The 16,069-nt window shown below is 43.0% G+C and overlaps 1 protein-coding gene and 1 pseudogene across 1 annotated transcript in view; one reads left to right on the top strand and one right to left on the bottom strand.

Moving 5' to 3' along the window:
- LOC116095737 (PRAME family member 12-like) overlaps positions 1 to 8,244 on the bottom strand; it is a 54,569-nt gene extending 46,325 nt beyond the window's left edge. The window contains exon 1 of the mRNA XM_031377008.1: positions 8,157 to 8,244. Coding sequence (XP_031232868.1) covers positions 8,157 to 8,244 — 88 coding nt within the window. The remainder of the gene's footprint in view (positions 1 to 8,156) is intronic.
- A 504-nt stretch (positions 8,245 to 8,748) lies between these two features.
- LOC116095736 lies at positions 8,749 to 9,503 on the top strand (annotated as a pseudogene).
- The last annotated feature ends 6,566 nt before the right edge of the window (positions 9,504 to 16,069 follow it).

The raw sequence follows: 16,069 nt of genomic DNA, 5'->3' as shown, positions 1-16,069 counted from the left end.
TACCACCTGTTGACTCTCAGAATACAGCTTCTGAGTGCTGACCCCAAGGAAACAATTCCCAGAAGATTTCACCTCAGTGATGCTGGTTCCCATCTCTCTCTCTTTTTTTCTTTTCTTTTTTTTTTCTTTTTAAATTAATTTATTTTTTATACCCCATATTCCATTCCCCAACCCCCCATCTACCCTTTGACTGCTCCACATCCTACACCTCCTCCTCACCCTTCTGTCTCCACATGGATGCCCTCACCCCCCACCCCACCTGACCCCTAAACTCCTGGGGCCTCCAGTCTCTTGAGGGTTAGGTATATCATCTCTGAATGAACACAGACCTGGAAGTTGCCTACTGTATGTGTGTTGGGGGCCTCTTATCAGCTGGTGTATGCTGTCTGTTTGGTGGTCCAGTGTTTGAGAGATCTCAGGGGTCCAGATTAATTGAGACTGCTGGTCCTCCTACAGGATCGCCCTTCTCAGCTTCTTTCAGCCTTCCCTAATTCAACAACAGGGGTCAGTTGCTTCGATGGTCTCTTCTTAATCACAGCTAATTTCTTTCTTTTTTGGGGGGTGGGGGAGATTTGGTTTTGGTTTTTCCAGACAGGGTTTCTCTGTGTAGCTCTGGCTGTCCTGGAACTCATTCTGTAGACCAGGCTGGCCTTGAACTCAGAAATCCACCTGCCTCTGCCTCTCAAATGCTGGGATTAAAGGCATGTGCCACCACTGCCCGGCCACAGCTAATTTCTTAACTCCAGCTAACCAGAATTATTTGTCCTAGTAAAGCAAAGGTTCTACTTCTGTTATTCTGGTCTTCCCTCTCCTCAAACAAAGAAACTAAACCCCCATGAGTTTGTGGCAGATTTGAAAGTGTTGCAATGGGATGTAGGAGTTTGCAAGCCTTGCCACCCAGAAGTTTAGTTGGGGCGATGCTTGGTTACGGAATTTAGAAGAGTCATGAGCAAGTTGGTTACTTTGTCACAAGTTTAAATACCAACAGCAAAGCATTATAAGATTGAAGTCAAAGAAACAATAAGGGTTTAATAACACACCTGTGTACACAACTTTGAACTCCAAAAGTAAAGGCAGGAGCACCTCTGTGAGTTTCAGGCCAGCCTGGTCCACACAGTGAGAACATATTTCTTTAGCCATCCATAGAGGTACACCCCCTTAATCCCAGCACTCAGAAGGCAAAGGCAGGTGGATCTCTTTGAGTTCCTGGCCAGGCTGGTCTACAGAGAAAATTCAAGTACAGAGGGAGCTATACAATGTGATACTTATTTCAAGCACGATAGGAGATGCGAGGGTGGGGTGAGAATGTTAATTAGCTTCTCCCTTCCGCAGGTGTAAGAGTTCCATGACCTTCCCAAAGTTCCTGAGCTGACCTTTTCTAGCAAAGCTTTATTAAACACCCATGCAATCCCAGCATTTGGTACCTACTTGTGATTTTAGTAGTTCAAAAGCATAGACAGGAGGATCTCTGAAAGTTTCAGGCCACCTGGATCCACACAGTGAAAGCCTGTCAAACAACATGAAATTCCAAACACAAAACAGTGATACTTTTCTTTAAGACAACAGTAGAAACCTCAGTTCATCAAATCGACTTTTAGAACCCATTTAACCAGTAGCCCTAGACAGTCTCAAGAGTTAAAAGGCACTGATTCCAAACCTGAAGACCCCAGTTTGATTTCTCTATCCCAGGAATATAACACACACCTGAAAGGTTTCCTCTGACCTCCACAAGTGTACCTCGACAAATGGCCCACCCACCAGTAATTAGAAATCAAATAATGCCAGGAATGAGGTGCATGCCTTTAATCCCAGCACTTGTGAGGCAGAGCAGGCAGATCTCTATGAAATGGAGGCCAGCCTGGCCTATGTAGTAAATTCCAGGACAGCCAGAGCTACAGAGTAAGACTCTGTCTCAAAACATGAACACACAACAAAATAAAAATCAAATAATATTTGTGGATCTGTTCTCTTCTTCTAAATATGTGCTATGGGGATCAAAGTCACATAGCCATGCTCTGTAGGGTGTGCCTTTGCCTGCTAAGCCACTTGGTGGGCTGGTCAGTTTCTTTTAAGAAAGAAACTTTTTTTTTTTTTTGTAAATTTCATGCATATTGTTCTTTTACATCATTTCTACCCCATCCTTGCTCCTCTGATTACTCTTTATATCTCCTCACTTCCCTCTCAACTTCATGACCTCTTCTATAGTAATTACCATTACACATCCATTTATCAGTACATCCTGATGAGTCCCTTTACGTTGTTCATAGACACAGGTTTAAGGAAAACCACTTGGGGTTGCATAACCTATCAGTAGACTTGTCCCGGGAGATGATTGATTCTCCCTGTTTTAATAGCTATTTAATCCCTCTAGTTCTTTCTTTCTTTTTAAGATATTTGCATTTTAATTATATATTTAGTATATTTAACAAATACTTAGCTTTTTATTAACTTATTCCCTAACATATTTGATCCCAATGCAAGTTTCTCCCTTCCTCTTCATCTCCCTCACCTCCTCCATCCCATATACCTTCTTCCTCCCCATCCACTACTCTTCCATTTCCATTTAGAAAACAGACTTTTCAGGCTGGAGAGATGATGGCTCAGTGGTTAAGAGCACTGACTGCTCTTCCGAAGGTCCTGAGTTCAAATCCCAGCAACCACGTGGTGGCTCACGACCATCCATAATGAGATCTAACACCCTCTTCTGGTGGATGTCTAAAGACAGCTACAGTGTATTCATATAAATAAAAATAAATGTTTGCTGAGCGGTGGTGGTACACACCTTTAATCCCAACACTTGGGAGGCAGAGGCAGGCGGATTTCTGAGTTCGAGGACAGCCTGGTCTACAGAATGAGTTCCAGGACAGCCAGGGCTATACAGAGAAATCCTGTCTTGAAAAAAAGAAAGAGAGAAAGAGAGAAAGAGAGAAAGAGAGAAAGAGAGAAAGAGAGAAAGAGAGAAAGAGAGAGAGAGAAAGAGAGAAAGAGAGAAAGAGAGAAAGAGAGAAAGAGAGAAAGAGAGAAAGAGAGAAAGAGAGAAAGAGAGAAAGAGAGAAAGAGAGAAAGAGAGAAAATAGACTTTTCAGGAGTATGAGCCAAACATGTCACATGAAGTTGCAATAAAATTAAGCACCTTGCTTCATATTAAGGTTGGACAAGGCAACCCAGTAGGAGCACAAGAGTCCAAGAGAAGACAACAACATCAGAACAGCTCCCACTCACTCTGTTAAGATTCCCAGGGAAAACACCATGCTACACAACTATAATATGAATATAGGGACTCAGTTTGATGCATGCAAGCTCCCTGATTCTTGGTTCAATCTTCGTGATGCACTTTGAGTTCATGATTGTTGATTCTATGGATTTTCTTCAAGCAACCTGATCCCTCTGGCTCATACTATCTTTCTTTTCCCTCTTGAGCTTGATTCTCCAAACCTATACTTTGTTCTGCATCTGTTTCCATCACTTACTGGATGGAGCGTCTCTGACGACAGCTGGGTTGGGCATCAATCTATGTATATAGCAGCATATCATAAGGCATCGTTTCGTTGCCTTTTTTTTTTTTTTAGCTAGTTGTGTTTGAGTTTATCCTAGGTCTCTGGGCCATCTGGCCTCTGGTTTCTGGTCCTTCAGACTGTATCACTGGTGGGCTTCTTTTGTGCCATGTGTCTCAAACTGGATCATATGTTGGTTAGCAACACCTATAATTTCTTGGCCACTTTTACCCAAACACATCATGGAAGTCCAAATGAATCAAAAACCTCAGCATAAAACCAGATAAACTAAACCTGACAGAAGAGAAAGTAGGGAAGAGCCTTGAACTCATTGGCATAGGAAACAACTTCCTGAACAGAGCACCAATACTACAGGCACTAAGGTTGACGATTAGTAAATGGTGCCTTGTGAAACTGAAAAGCTCCTGTGAGACAAAAGACAGCATCAATAGGACAAAACAGCACCCTAAAGAACGGGAAGACATTTTCCCCAACTCTACACCTGACAGAAGGTTAATTTCCAAAATATATAAAGAACTTGGGAAGCCAGACATCAACAAATGAAATACCCTGAAGTCCATTATCCCTGGCTGCGCCCATGAGAGACTTTCCTTATCCACTTTGAGATGTCAACTGATGCTGTCTTTGTGCACATCCTGTTTAGGTGACCGTGTTGTTACAGTTGGTTGTACATCAGGGGCTCCCAGCCAGGCTGTATGTGCCCCTCTGCTGTTGCCACTCCTAGGGTCTGAGGCCTCTACCGAGGGATGAATTTGGAGGGGCCTGTGTACCCTAGTAAATGATGTTGCTTCTTGAAGAGCAGGCAGCCAGTGCCTCTATGGGCAGGCCATGTCCTGGATGCCATGCAAGTTGTATATATATTTTAAATCCCAACTGAATGAATGCACTCTGTACACTGTGGCCTGGATCAGGGATATCTCTATCCTGTCTCAGGTGCTGAGGACACACTCTGGGGATGAGCCATGTGAATCTCCTAAGACTTTGCTGAAAGATGTGTTGAGCTTCCCAAGGCCTTCACCCAGCACAGGCCAATGGTCTTTGAGGGGCACACTGCCCTCAGATAGCCCCTGGTTACTACCTCTAGTGATCTCTGCCTTTCCTTTTGAACTATTATCCCTGCTGCCTTTTGATTTGTGGGTGTTGCTGGTTTTCCTTGCATGGCTTGGAGCTGATCACTTAACCAGCAGGTTCACAGAGGCCCAGTGCTCAGACTGGAGTCTGCAGGATGGCTCAAGCTCTTTGCTCAAGGCCACAAGGGAGCTGTACCAACTCTCCAGGTGTGACCAGCTCATGGAAGTTAATAGGTTTACTTTGGTGGTGTTTTTGAAAAAAGAAGAAAATGCCAGGCAGTGGTGATGCACACCTTTAATCTCAGCACTTGGGAGGGAGAGGCAGATGGATTTCTGAGTTCGAGGCCAGCCTGGTCTACAGAGTTCCAGGACAGCCAGGGCTACACAGAGAAACCCTGTCTCGAAAAACAACAACAACAAAAAAGCAACCCTAAATATCTCTCAGGACCAAGTCTCAACCCCTTAGTGTGACCTTGACTTCACAGAGATCCACCTGCCTCTGCCTCTGGAGCGCTTGGATTAGAAGTAAGTCACCATGCCCCACTTTTGTTCATCTTTTTCCTGTTGCTTTGTTGTGTTTTGTGTTCTTGAGACAAGGTCTATTTTTTTGGTGGTGTTATTTTTTGGTTTTGTTTTGTTTTGTTTTGTTTTGTTTTTCCAAGACAGGGTTTCTCTGTGTAGCCCTGGCTGTCCTGGAACTCACTCTGTAGACCAGGCTGGCCTCAAACCCAGAAATCTGCCTGCCTCTGCCTCTGCCTCTCAAGTGCTGGGATTAAAGGCGAGCACCACCACCGCCCAGCTTTGAGACAAGGTCTTAATCTACAGCTCTGGCTGGCCTAGAGCTCAGTATGTAGAACAGGCAGGGCTTATGCTCATAGACATCTACTCCTTTAGCCTCAGGGGTGTTAGGATTTAGGGTGTGTGCAATCACTCCGGACCTACCCTTTTCTTTTTGAAGTTTTGTAGTTACTCTAAGATCACTTATCTGCCAGGTGTGTCTGATTAAGTTAACCTAGCTCTCTAGATATAAAAAATTTAGTTGTTGTTTTAAGAGTCTCAGCTGTCTTTCCTGGAACTGTCAGTTTAGACCTGGCTCACCATGACCCGATACCCTGAGTATATCACCCTCTTGCCTCAGCCTCCTGAGTAGTTTGGTTCAGGGGAATCATGAATGGGCACTTGTGTTTCTCCCTAGTCTGGGTTCACTCAGTCCTGAATTCAATGAGGATTAGCTGGGTGGAGACTTAACCAATTCAGTGAAGTGGCAGCCTGTGGTTGGCCTGTTTGGCCGCAAAGGGAATGGGGAGGAGGGAATGTGGAGGATAAAAGACTCAGGGAGTCAGAGAAGGCCCTGGGAATCTTGGAGTCACCTCACCCTGCTGCTCTAGGACACCTGTCACCAGTGTTTGCGTCTGGTAAGTCCCCCGTCTGCATTAGGCATGACACCCATTCGATCTCCTGCAACCCAGGCCCTCACGGCTGGGGACATTACAGCACAGGTGATACAAAAATTCTGATTTCTTTCTTTTTTTTCTTTTAAAGATTTATTTTATTTATTTTATGTGTATGAGTACACTGTAGCTCTACAGATGGCTGTGAGCCATCATATGTGTGGCTGTTGGGAATTGAACTCAGGACCTCTGTTGACCCTGCTCGCTCTGAAGCCCCGTTCTCTCCGGCGTAATTCCCTGTAGCTGTCTTCAGACGCATCAGAAGAGGGCGTCAGATCTCATTACGGATGGTTGTGAGCCACCATGTGGTTTCTGGGATCCGAACTCAGGACCTTCTGAAGAGCAGTCAGTGCTCTTACCCCCTGAGCCACCTCGCCAGCCCAAGAATTCTGATTTCTTTCTCCTCTGATGAGTGATTTTGGCTCCAAGGATCTCTTTGCCTTCATCTCAAATGTTTTTAATTTGTCAATTCATGGGTTTGTTTTCTGGAAATGGAGTTTTGCTCTCTTGTCAACACTTTGCCGGCACTTGCTATTTAACTCAAGGTGGTTGGAATTTTCTTCTTCTGTCACTGGAATGCCAGAGTTATGAGAACTTGTCTATAAGCCCCACCTCAGTCTTCTAGATTTATGGTATTTCTTGTTAACTAATCAATCCTCTATTCTGTCTGTTTTTCACTCTCTTGCTCTCGCTCTCTCGCTCTCCTGCTCTCCCTTTCAGTTCAGTTCAATTTAATAATTTGATGTTTCAAGACAAAGGGTTTTTTTAAGATCTATTTATTTTATGTATATGGGTACACTGTAGCTATACTGATGGTTGTAAGCCATCATGTGGTTGCTAGGAATGAAGGTTGCTTGCTCTGGTCAGTCCCACTCAACTCTGGTCCGCCCTGCTCACTCCAGTCCTCCTAGCTCTGGCCTAAAGATTTATTTATTATTAAATCTAAGTACACTGTAGCTATCTTCAGATGCACCACAAGAGGGCGTCAGATCTCATTACAGATGGTTATGAGCCACCACGTGTTTAAACGCAGGACCTTCAGAAGAGCAGTCAGCGCTCTCAACCGCTGAGCCATCTCTCTAGCCCAGAAGATTTTTGTAAGGATTTAGATATTTCAGCTGTGTGAGTGTTTGGCCTGCAATTGTGTAATTGTACGCATATGTGCCTGCTGCATTAGGAGAACAGAAGAAATACGGATCCCCTGGGACTGGGACTGGGAATGTGGTTGGTTTCTGACACCATGTGGTTCTGGTCTCCTGCCAGAGCCGTCTCTTCAGCACATTTCTGGATTATTTGTTTGTTGATTTGTTTCCGGTTTTGAAGCAGGGTCTCAGACTCACCTAGCATGTATATGTAGCTGAGATAAACATGAGGCAGAGTTCCTTCTGCCTCTACTGCCTAATGGCTGGAATCTTAGGTATGAGGCACAGGGGCCTCCTTGTATAGTGCTAGGGATTGAACATACAGGGAATCCCCCATTCAAGCTGCATCTTTAGCATCTGCCCTTAGAGGTCTCCTTTCTCATAACATGCAGAAATTAACATTTCCTTTAGACTGGGACTGAAGAACAATCCTGAGAAGAGAGTAGGAACAATCCTGAGAACAGAGTAGGAGAACGGGCCACTGCTCATCTCACCTACCCTGGCGGTTAGGCCAGCCAGAACCTTTGAACAGTAGATCTTGATAAGACCGTGAAAGAAATTAAAATCAAAAGGTACAAATTAGGTGGCAGCTCAGACTTGGTGGGCTGAGCTGAGGCATAGAGATATCCAGTTCCTGACTAGACTGGAATGATTAAGTTATGTCTAAAAAAATGGAACTCAGTGTGCAATTACTTGCCATTAATCCCAGCACTGTTGGGGAGAAGTAGATAGATTTCTATAATTTGGAGATCAGACTGGTCTACAAGAAAGTGTCAGTCCAGAAAATGCCTCATAGTGAGACCCTGTCTCAACAAACAGTAAAATATACAACATACAAAGAAAACCAAATGGAAATGAAGTCCAATAAGAGTTAACACTAATGTGTTTCCTCCCATGTAGTTGTAAATTGTGCGCAATGGCAGGTCCTCTTGGGGACAAATCTCAGGCTGGCCTGCTGTTTCCAGTATGGGAGCTCACCTTTCACCCTTGCTGTTTTAAAGCTTTTCGTACTTTCAGTTCTGTTGCTGTGCTTGCGCTGGACACTGTCCTTGTCCCAATGTAGCATCACATTGGCAATTGTGCTTCATTCTCCCATGCTATGGAATAGAACTCATGGTATACAGACCTCTTTCTAGAGTTCCCGCCAGTGAAAGTAACTAACTGTACCAATTTCACAGATGTTTCCCTTCAAGCCCCTTAAGTAGAAGGCAGAATGTGTGAAGCTTTCTCAGGAAATCTCTCATGTTCCTTTGAAAGACTTTGAAAGGCTCACCCTAAATTGATGAGGTTGCACTGTCTCCAGAGTGCCCACTCCTCGGGGGAGTAGCATTCAGAGGAGCAGGATTTGGGATAAAGCCGAATAATGGTAAAGCACACTTCACATGGAGGATTCATAGCCCACCATGCTGCCTGGTGAAAGATGTGGCTGTGAAAGGAGGAGAGTGAAATTCAAATGAAAAAGTTTTTAAATGTGGACAATATCCCTGATCTGCCTTCGTCCTAAGCTTTGTTCTGAGAAGATTATGTTTCTGGATGCTTCCACAGGATCCTCCTACCTGAATCTCTCAGAATGAGCTGCCAGGATGTTCCCACACTCCAGCACTTGGTGATCCAGAGGCTGCTGGGTAATGAAGACTTGGCTGTCTCTGCTCTGGAGGACCTCCCCTCAGTGTTTTTCCCACAACTGTTCATGGAGGCCTTCACTAAGTGTCAACATAAGATTTGTAAAGCACCTGATAGCAACTTGGCCCTACCCCAACCTCTATATTGGCCCTCTGAAGTGCAACTTCCAATTGTATAATATCAAGGGTGTTTTCGATGCAATAGATTGGCTTACTGGAGAGAGAAGGTTTGGCCTCGGTGAGTGAGTCTTAGAGTAGAAGGCAAGGCTGTGATTATAATTCAAGCAGAATGTAATGCCGGAAGGCTGGGACATGGGATCAAGGCAGATTGTACATTGCATATCCGAGCACCCTAATCTCCTTCCTGTTTGACCCACAGGAGGTGTAGACTGAAAGCTCTATCTGCTGGATGTCAGGCATGACTTCCTGGTAATAATGAATCCAAGACAGGATCATCTCTGCATACCACAGCCCCAACCAGGGGAGGAAGATACCACAACAGTGCTGAAGAAACCAGTAACTGGTTTATGCTGACTCTGCCTTCATGGCAGACAATCACTACTGTGATTTCTTGGAGCAGGAATTCAATAAGAGATCGAATACAATGAGCTTGAATTTTAAGGAAATGGCACCACAAAAGAAGGCTGAGATAGAACAACGCGTTAGATCCCTTGGGATATCCTGGGATCTGCTGTTGTACTAAGCCACCTGGCATGGGTGCTCTGAAGAGTAGTCTGTGCTCCCGACTCTTTAGACATCTCTTTAGCCTCAGATATAATCACCATGTGACACAGGCAGGCTTGGAACTCACTATGTAGACTGCCTTCATTAACTTCTGCCTCTGGAGTATTGAAATTGAAGTGGTGCACAGCTATGCTTGATAATTTGTTTTGATGATCTTCTTGATGTTTTTGTTTGTTTACCCAGGCTAGACTCAAACATGACAACACTGTGTCTATCTCTTGTTGTGATAAGTATAAGCCACCATACTGGATCTTGTGTCCCATTCTTTTTTTTTTTTTTTTTTAAAGTGGGGTTTTATCATGTAGCTCTGCCTTCCTTTTTGTTTGTTTGTTTTTGTTTTGTTTTGTTTTTTTGTTTCGAGACAGGGTTTCTCTGTATAGCCCTGGCTGTCCTGGAACTCACTCTGTAGACCAGGTTGGCCTTGAACTCAGAAATCTACCTGCCTCTGCTTCCCAAGTGCTGGGATTAAAGGTGTGCACCAGCACCGCCTGGCCTCAGAACTCTTTATATACACCGGGCTGGCTTCAAACTTGGAGATTTCCCTGCATCTGTCTCCTAGATGCTGGGATAAAAGGTGTGTAGGACCAAGCCTGAGTTGGCTCTTAGGCATGATTTCATTTCTCTATTTGGCATGCTGGGTTGGCCTTATCTAAAATCATCTTATGAAAAATTAGCAGGTTCATCTCCTTCCTTTTTCTAAAAAAATTATTTTTATGTATATGAGTGCACTATAGCTGTACAGGTGGTTGTGAGCCTTCGTGTGGTTGTTGGAAATTGTAGTTAGGACCTCTGCTGTCTCTGGTTGGCCCCACTCTCTTCAGTCAGGTCAACTTTGTTCTTGCTCAGTCCAGCCCAAAGATTTATATTATTCATAGATACACTGTAGCTGTCTTCAGACACATCAGAAGAGGGCGTCAGATCTCATTATGGATGGTTGCATTTTGGGTTGGCTGAGATGGCTCTGCAGGTAAGAGCACTGACTGCTCTTCCGAAGGTCCTGAGTTTGGATCTCATCAACCACCCATAATGAGATCAGATACCCTGTTCTGGTGTGTCTGAAGACAGCTACAGTGAATTACACCAGAGCAAGCATGGCAGGAGTGAGCCAGCCCGAGCAAGTGGGGCCCGCAGAGATCCTGGGTCCAATTAGCAGCCACTTAAAATAAGTAAAATAAATCTTTAAAAAAAATTGTATTTATTTATTTCATATATGTGAGTATACTGTATCTTCAGACACACCAGAAGAGGGCATCAGATCCCTGTTACAGATGGTCGTGAGCCCCCATGTGGTTTCTGGAAATTGAACTCAGTACCTCTGGAAGAGTAGTCTGTGCTCTTAACTGCTGAGCCATCTCTCCAGTCTGCTTTCTTTGAGGAACTCCACACACCCGTGGATAGCCCTGGGGTTGCTTGTATTTTGATGCTAATTCTGCTCTTCCTCTGGGAGGGGCTGCAAATGAAGAAAGTCAAGTATTCTGGTGAACCTACTCCCCACTTTAATTTGTAAAATAAAGGCTAGAACTGGTTATTGGGCCAGAGGAAGTTAGGTGGAGCTGAAATTGGGAAGAAAAAAAATAGGGAGAAGAGAGGAGGATAGAGGATGAAGAGGTGGAAGTAAAGTGGAGCAGAAGCGCAGGTGGCTTGGAGAAGCAGCAAGTTATAAGGGATCTCATAGATGAGAAATATAGTAGTGTAGTCGTAGATCTGCCCAATCTAGGCGTGCAGCTAGTATTCATATTGAGTTGTGATTTCTTTGCCCAGGCTTATTTGGGTTGGAGCTTTACATGCCCAATGTATTGAATAGAACTCAACTAACCTGAGATAAAAGTTCACTGACACTCCCAACCCCCAAATACAGCTCAGGCAGTGATCTAGGCTGTAGCAGTGTGGATTGAAAGCTGACTGGGTCTGAGGGGCCTACAGAGAAAGGCAGAGAAGCTCCGTCGCCCAACCCCTAGACAGAACCAGGGGCAGCACCCCAGATTGGAGCTGGGCTTGAGCAGCACTGTGTAAGAATTGCAGGAAGGGACAGGTGACCCTGGAACACAATTGCCTGCGAGGTAGTTTTTGGCCAGACACAGTGAACAGAAATGAGCATCTTCACCCAGGAGTCTTTCTGTGTTTGCTTCCCCATCCCACATCCCATGTCTAGGACAGCCAGACTGTATCTCCTAGCTGCTTGCACGTGCTGTGGATTCCCTGAGATCAGCACACAAGCACACACTGTCAGCTGCAATCCAAACAGGGGCACAGAAGCAGTGCTTTCTACCTTCAGCCCCTCCATGTGAATAAAAGGAGACAAAGGTACAAGGGGCCCGGGGCCAAGTAATTCATTGATACTTAAAGATGAGAAACACAAGAAAGATCTTCTGTGCTTTATGAGATGATATTAAAGATCTTTTGTGCTTTATGAGATGATATTTTGAATGGTTTGACAGGGATGGGTTTAAAGGAAGTAGACACCTTATCATTTACGGAATATTTATTCTCTAGATTTACTATGTTTTCTCAAAAGACAGGGCCCTAGGCGGGGAAAAATCCTTGTCTTAGAAAAGAGATTACAAGTTAACACTAGAGCCAAAGGTTCAGGATTTTATTGGTCAAAAGAAGCAAACTCTAGAGCATAATTTATTAAAGCTAGCAAGTCAAAATAAGGCAGATGCTTATGCTTATTACAACATAAAGAGAAGCTAAGATTATGGAAGCAGGGCTCAGATCAGGAAATTATAGAACAGCGTGAATAATAGAAAAAGAAATTTAAGACATGGCAAAGTGGTCTAGGGGAACCAACCAGAACTGAAGATACATACCCTCAACCTTGACAAGTACAGAAGCACTTTATCCTTCCAAACTTGAGGCTCAAGAGAGTAAACTTACTTATGGCTCTTCACATGCTTGGTAGCTAGCTACACGAGGGCTATCTCACATGCAGCCTCAGCTTAATCACAGTACAGTAGGCCATTTTGATTTTGTGCTTTCAAATTTAAGTACTTGTCTTCTCAGGAATTAACTTCAGAGTGCTCACTAAAATAATTATCAAGATAAATCTTGGAAGATGAAGAAAGATTAAAATTCTTCTGAAGATCACTGGAAATGAGAGGTTTGTTAATAGCCACTAGTAGGTGACATAGAGTTGTAGCCGTAGTAGGTCTTGATTTGTCAGTATGCTACCAGTGCTTCCTGTGTGCATACATCATGATTCTCCCAGCCAAAAACTTGTCTTCCTGCAGCTCTTGGTAGCTAATAATCCTACTACTGAAGGAATGTGAACATATTTTTAACATTTTCCAAGAAAGGAATTAGTTTTACTGGGAAATGATAAAAGGGATTGCAAGACTTTAGATTAAGGGTGGAGATCCTCCAAGCCCAGACTCTTCCACTGGCTTGGGAACTTGACCCAAATCCTGCTGGTGTCTAACACTCGGTTTAGGGAAAAGGGGACATCTCTTGTCAACCACAGAGCATCTGTACGTGGTACCTAAGGCTGCACTAGGAGCGTGGCTATAGGAGTTTAGGCGATGACTTTTGTTTGTTCGTCTTTTCCCTTGGGAGTGTATTTAATATAGAAACAAAATCTTGCAAGCCCTAACACAGTTTATTTTCTTGCTTTAAATTGAAGCCATAGCTCAAATTGTTTTTCTTTCTGTAAAATTTGAATTTAAAAACACTTGTTGTTTTTCTATTTAAGGCCTTTAAAAGGCATTTTAAAATTCCATATTCATCGAAAGTCTATTAGAGGCCAAGGTTGGAAATTGTATCTCAGTGTGTTTGAACGTTTCCCAGACATGTGTGAGGCTTGGATTCACATCCAAATACTGATAACACATAAAGTTCAAAAGCTACAAGAAAACAAAACTCTAAAATTTATGCTGAATTCCTTGATCTCTTAAAGATTTATAGAACTCTTGGCAAGAAACTTAAGATTATTTGGGGTTATCAAACAGCATATGTTCCCCCTAAATTTTACAAAATTTGATTTAGTAACAAATTTTCACGAGGACCTGGTGACTAAAGTGTAGTAATAGTGAAATAGTTTCCAAAGTGGAAGTCAGACACAAAGCTCACTTGGCAAGAATACAGTCTTATTCTGTGGGTGTTCATAGGCCAGATTCTATAACTCAGCCCCTGCTCTGAACTTGGCTAGAGATGACTTTTTTTCTGTTATAATTTTCTGGTTTTTTTTTTTCTTTTTTCGTCCTAAACATGTGCTGGCACAGTATCAATGAACTCAGACCTTTATGATATCCCTAGATTACTCTTACCCAATCCTGCCGCAATAAATGACCTGTGAATTTACTGTAACTCACATATCAGGTGTACCCTTGAACTGACTAAAATAGCCATTGGTTTCTCTTGCACAGTGTTCTGGTTCAAAAGCCCAAGCCAGTGCTGTCACAGTGGACATGCTCAGTGGTTAATCACCAATTACACACTGAGTACAGCAATTTAAAATTTTTCATCTCTTCCTATTGGGAGAGATTGATAGGCTTCAATTAATTCTCTACCCAATAGGCAGATTATTAAATGTGATAGGTCATTTTCAACATGTAATAATTTATTACTGAAAAGCAGTAGAAACAAAAAATATCTTTATCATATCTTTAAGTAGAGCACCAACTTGTTTTCTTCAACTCTCTGCCTTCTCACGTGGAAGCCATTGTTAGCTGATGGGGCGACCCTGAGACATTTTACTAACTCAGGACATATGAGAACTTTGCTGACTTCTGAATATCAAATGAACACAAAGTCTGAAAGCAAAGCTAGCTAGGGTCAGGGTTCTCTAGTATCACTAGGACTCCTCATCCAATAAGCTATAATTGGAATAGAGAGGGCATGGCAGGATTTACTTAGGTTAATGGTAAAATGAGCAAGGCAATATCGGGTTAGTATAAGATGCTGATGCTGATGCTTGGCAGCACATAAGCATACTCTAAAGCACTGATGGACTCACACGGATGAGTCTGATAGTCTTGGAAGTCTAACCATTGAACTTAGTATGGGAGAGTTTTGACTTGCTCATTTACTAGGCTCTCATTGAATCATCTTGCCATACCAAACACTGAAATGAATAATACATTCTCATACTAGTTTTCAAGTCCAAGACCAGGTCTCAATTATTCACCTATCACTGTGTTTCCTCTTATTAGATCTTCTTTTATAACATTAGTTGTTCTGTTTTTGAGGATGGCAATGTAAGATTTAGATTAGAATTTAATTAGTACCATTAACAAGATATGAGTTAAATCTAAATTCTGATTCTATCAACCACTAAACCTGGGACTTTGGGCAAATATGTAAAGATCTTCTAATATTTTATGGATTGTTGGGAAGTTTATAGATTGGGTTCATCTGTGGTGGTCATGAGAGACTTCAAAGAGTGTCCGTTCTCTGTTTAAATAAAATAGAAAAAAAATAAGAAAGCAAAATAAACTCCTTGGTTAGAAAGCTAAAGATGAGAGATCTCCAACCCCCTCTCTTTTCATGGTTGCAGGCTTTTTGTTCTTGTATTGTATCCTAGTGACGCACTTAGGAAAGGGGAGGGCCAGTGTCTGGAGGGACTACTCTCCCTTCCTTACTGGATGTCATAGATACTCTAAATACAGCTTGATCACTCCAGCAAGGAAGACTATAGTAGCAATATCAGAGTTGGGATAAGAACAAGGGCTCAAGGAATAAGGTTAGGTGAAATCAACGGGCACACTGAGTAGTTTGAGAGAATAAGAGTCCTACCCAATCTCACTTGATAACTTTTGGTTGAAAGTCTACTTTATGGAATTAGGATGGCAACTCTAGCTTGTTTCTTGACCATTTGATTCAAAAATTTTTTCCAAGCCGGGCGTGGTGGCGCACGCCTTTAACCCCAGCACTTGGGAGGCAGAGGCACATGAATTTCTGAATTTGAGGCCAGCCTGGTCTACAGAGTGAGTTCCAGGACAGCCAGGGCTACACAGAGAAACCCTGTCTCAAAAAAAAAAAAAAAAAATGGGAGTCAGAAGAAGCCAAGTAGAATGTCAGAGTCCTGAACCTTGGAGTCATCCTATGGTCCTGCTGGGAGTATCCCAGTCAGGTAAGTAATTTACCTCCATAGTGAGGTTTCCTGCTTGCTGGGCTAGCCTTATCACCATGCAGCTACAACTTCATTTCCAATTTTATATATGATAGACTTCATTTTTAATGAGAAATGGGGTTACCTGGGAATTTCGTCCGTTTTAAAGCTAGCGTGTTGAGGAACAAAGAAGGCCTTGAACCCTTTTGGTTCTCTCCAGTTTTCTAGATTTAAGTCTGGAATTTCAGTTAGGATCATCTTTATAATCCTTCTGTAGTCTCTTAAATTATGTTTCACAGATTATTGTTTTACAATTGTATGAACTGGAATTTCTTTTTTTTGTTTTTTTTTGTTGTTGTTGTTGTTTTTTTGTTTTTTTTTTTCGAGACAGGGTTTCTCTGTGTAGCCCTGGCTGTCCCGGAACTCACTCTGTAGACCAGGCTGTCCTTAAACTCAGAAATCCACCTGCCTCCACCTCC

Source organism: Mastomys coucha, unplaced genomic scaffold, assembly GCF_008632895.1.
Source record: "Mastomys coucha isolate ucsf_1 unplaced genomic scaffold, UCSF_Mcou_1 pScaffold18, whole genome shotgun sequence".
Classification (NCBI taxonomy): Eukaryota; Metazoa; Chordata; class Mammalia; order Rodentia; family Muridae; genus Mastomys; species Mastomys coucha.
Note: the sequence above shows the minus strand (reverse complement) of the source record. Positions and strands in the feature narration are given on the sequence as shown.